This window comes from Orycteropus afer, unplaced genomic scaffold (assembly GCF_000298275.1).
Source record: "Orycteropus afer afer isolate SDZICR_OR568_19922 unplaced genomic scaffold, OryAfe1.0 scaffold00057, whole genome shotgun sequence".
Taxonomy (NCBI): domain Eukaryota; kingdom Metazoa; phylum Chordata; class Mammalia; order Tubulidentata; family Orycteropodidae; genus Orycteropus; species Orycteropus afer.
In genome coordinates, this window is record NW_006921644.1 from 13,107,509 (window position 1) to 13,111,651 (window position 4,143).

General features: G+C 40.7%; 1 protein-coding gene across 1 annotated transcript in view; it reads left to right on the forward strand.

Annotated features, from left to right (window-relative positions):
• The window catches only part of ZNF276 (zinc finger protein 276), a 12,435-nt gene that overhangs the window by 2,885 nt on the left and 5,407 nt on the right, over positions 1-4,143 (forward strand). The window contains exon 5 of the mRNA XM_007939177.1: positions 736-819. Within this exon, the coding sequence (XP_007937368.1) occupies positions 736-819 (84 nt within the window). The remainder of the gene's footprint in view (positions 1-735; positions 820-4,143) is intronic.

Here is a 4,143-nt window from a genome sequence, read left to right on the forward strand (position 1 = left end):
GACATGAGACAAAGTATATGTGAACTGCTGTATGAAAAGTGAATTTACTCTGTAAATCTTCACCCAAATCCTAATAAAAAAAAAAAAAAAAGAGCTGGTGGAGGAGGATAGAACCTCTCCTTGGAGGGCATCTTCAGGGTCTCTTCCCTCCACTCTGGCCAGATGGCAACCACTGTCCTTGTCCAGACCAGGAGGAGGACAGCACTGTTTCGTTACTTCCCCTGCTGGTGCTCAAAATGAATGACCTGTGGTGCTGGAAGTACCAGAGCAAGGGTTGGTTGGCCACCTGGGTTGTGGGGCCTGGCTCTGTGTGCTGCCCGACAGACTTGGAAACAGCTTACATGTTAGGGTAAAGGATACAGATGGATCAGATTGTTTCGCATGTGTGTGCCTTTGTAAACTTTGAAATGACTAACAGGTATCCTGTCAGCTGGATGCGGCCTATAGTTAGGGGGTGATGGGCTAACTTCTGAAGCCCACTTGGGGCTAGGCCACTTGCTCTGGGGTCTCATGCCCTGTAAGGCCTCTAAGGGGCCCTTCAGCGTGGGGTCCTGGTTTGGAATGCCACTGCCAGTGGTCTTTTGGCCTGTGATTTCAGTGGCCCATTGTTCTAGCAAGTGGGGTTGGAGATTCGGGTATTTTAGGTTTCTGCGGGAATGTCTGAGAGAACTGAATGCTGGCCTCTGTGGCGTGCCCCTGTCCAGGGCCTGGCTGAGGGTCTTCTGTCCTCCTCAGAGACTTCCTGAGTGGCGACGAGCATGACAAGAAGCAGAATGCACCGTCGTCTGATGAGTCCTTTGAGCCGTACCCGGAGAAGAAGTAAGGCCGCTGCCTGGCCTGGGGAGAGGTGGTTTGGGGAATGGCATCCAGCATGAGGTCAGGTCAGGAGTCAGTGGGGTATGGGGTGGGATGGAAGGAAGGAGCAGCTGGAAGCCATCAGAGAGAGTTTTTTAAATTTATTTTTGGTAGTCAGTATGCACATAGCAAAATATTTGCCATGTCAACATTTTTCATAGGTATAGTTCAGTGATGTTAATCACCATTTTGTTCTTCAAACATCACCATTATCTGTTCACATTTTTTTTCATCACCCTTAACAGCTCAGTGCCCTCTAAGCAACGATTCCCCTTCCTCCTTCCTTACACCCTTGATGACCACCAATAAACTTTGTTATCTATATACTTACATACTCTAGATAACTCATATAAGGGGATCATACAGTATTTGTCCTTTTTTAAAAATTTTTATTGTGATTTGGGTGAAAGTTTACAGAGCAAATTCATTTTCCATACAGCAGTTCATACACATTTTCTTTCATGACATTGACTGCAATTCCCCACAATGTAACAGCTCTCCTTCCACTTCCTCCCCATAATCACCTCTTCCCTGTGTCCTTCCGTCCCTTGTACTCCTGCCCCCAAACCCCAGGTGTCTCTGTACAAACATTGCTTTTCTGTTCTCCCACGATTGATCGATCACTCCAAGGAGCATATCTACCTGACTGATGTAAATGTTCACCTCATAGGCCTGTTTATCATTTGGCTCGAAGCCACAGGAGTGAGTTCGGTTCTAGACCTGAAGGGTAACTAGGGGGCATAGTCCCAGGGGTGCTCACCAGGCTCTATCAGACCAGCACACCTGGTCTTTTTTAAGTATTTATCCTTTTGTGATTGAATTATGTCACTCAGCATGATGTTTTCAAGGTTTATCCGTGTCATAGCATGTATTGGGACTGCATTTCTTTTTATGGCTGAGTAATATTCCATGGTGTAGATAATCTACATTTTGTTTATCCATTCATCACTGATGGATATTTAAATTGTTTTACCTCTTGGCTCTCATGAATAGTGCTGGATGTTTTGGCAAGTTTCTTGTTTTCACTTCCTCCAGGTTTATACATACCCAGGAGTGGAATCGCTGGGTTTCACAATAACTCTGTTTTAACTTTTTGAGAAACCTCCACAGTGGCTACACCATTTTACTGCCCTCCCAGCAATGGATGAGAGTTACAGTTTCTTCACAGCCTGAGCCCCTGTTGTTGTTTTTTTTTTTTTAAAAAAAAACATAGCCATCTTAGTGGGTGAGAAGTAGTATCTTCTTGTGGCTTTGGTTTGTATTTCACTAATGACTAATGATGTTCAGGGTCTTTTCATGTGCTTGTTGGCCATTTATGTTTCTTCTTTGATGAAATGTTTATTCCAGTCTTTTGCCCTGTTTTTAACTGGGTTGTCCTTTTGTATTAAATTGTCGAAGTTCCTTATATTATTATATTATATTATATTGTTGTTGTTACTCTGGCCAGTCTGGCCTGTCTCTTCATTGTGTTCCTAAAGTCCTGTGATGAACAAAAGATTTTTATTTTGATGTGCACTTTACGTTGTCTTTTGTTTTGCCTGCTTTTGGTGTCATATCTAAAAACCTATGGCTGAAGACTAGATCCCAAAGCCTTACCCCCCCCCCCCCATATAGCCCTAACTTCTAAGAGTTTTATTTAGGTCCCTGATCCATTTTGAGTTCATTTTTGCATATGGTGTGAGGCATTAGTCCAGGTTCATTCTTTTCTTTGTGGTAAATCCAGTTTTCCCAGTATCACTTATTAAAGAGTTCTTTCCTTATTGGATAGACTTAGCATACTTGTTGAAAACCAGTTGACAATAAACATACAGGTGTATTTCTGGACTCTTAATTCTGTTTCATTGGTACATCTGTCCACAATTTCTACATGTCTTCAGTAGTATTGGCTACATAGACTTTGTGTCACCATTCTCACTATTTCTACCCGTATTATTATATCACCATTAATTTAGTTCTTCTCTGTGCTTTAGATTAACTGTTGCCAGCTTAAATGCAGTAGATAATTCTTATAGAAGCACAGTACTAAAGGTGAAGATTCTTAATTGAGCTCAACTGTTTCAGTTTAACAATGACGTCATAGGATAGTTTAAATTCACAATTTAAAATTATTTCTAGGCCGTAGGTTCAGGGGTTCCCTCCATCTCACTGGATCCAGTGAGTCAGTATGAGACTGTTTTGTCTGCTGTAGCTTTATGTTTTGAGATTAGAAAGTGTGAGTCCTATACTTTTTCAAGATTGCTTTGGCTATTTGGGGCCCCTTGAAGTTTCATATAAATTTGAGGATTATTTTTTCTGTTTCTGCAAAGGCAGCTGTTAGCATTTTGATAGGTTTTGCATTGACTATAGATTAATTTAGATGGTTTTAACATTTCAACAATATTAAAAGTCTTCTGATGGTGAACACTGAATGTCATTTGGTCTTTCTTACGGTAGTATCTTAGAGTTTTCAGTGTACAAGTCTTCCACTTCCTTGGTTAAATTTGTTCCTAGGTAGTTTATTCTTCCAGACACTGTTGTATATGGAATTGTTTATTTCTTTCTCTGATTGCTCATCGTTGATGTATAAAAACCTGATTGATTTGTGTGTGTTGACCTTGTATCTTGCCACTTTACTCAATTCACTTACTACCACTAGTAGCTTTCTTGAGGGGTCTCCTACATATAGGATCATGTCAGTCATCAAAAGGGATAGTTTTACTTCTTCCTTGTGATTTGGATATGTTTTATATCTTTTTCTTGCGTAATTTCTCTGGCTAGGTCTTCTAATACAATATTGAAGAGGGATAGTGAGAGAGGGCATCCTGTCTTGTTCCTGATCTTATGGGGAAAGCTTTCAGTCTTTCTCTGTGGAATACAATGATAGCTGTGCTTTCGTCGTCAGTGCTCTCCCACACTGAGGACTTTCCTTCTATCCTAGCTTGTTAAATGTTTATCGTGAAAGAGTGTTGAATTTTGTCAGGTGCCTTTTCTGCATCTATTGAGATAATCATGTGGTTCTTTTCCTTTGTTTGTTAATGTAACATATCATACTTACTGATTTTCTAATGTTGAACCACCCTTGCATTCTTAGGATAAGCCTCACTTGGTCATGATGTATAATCTTTTTAATATGGTTTAGATTTGGTTTGCTAATACTTTGTTGAGGATTTTTTTTTAAATTGTGATTTGGGTGAAGATTTACAGAGCAAATTAACTCTCCATACAGCAGTTCACATATACTTTGTCTCATGACATTGACCACAGTTTACCACAATGCAACAGCTCCCCTCCCACTTCCTCCCCATAGTT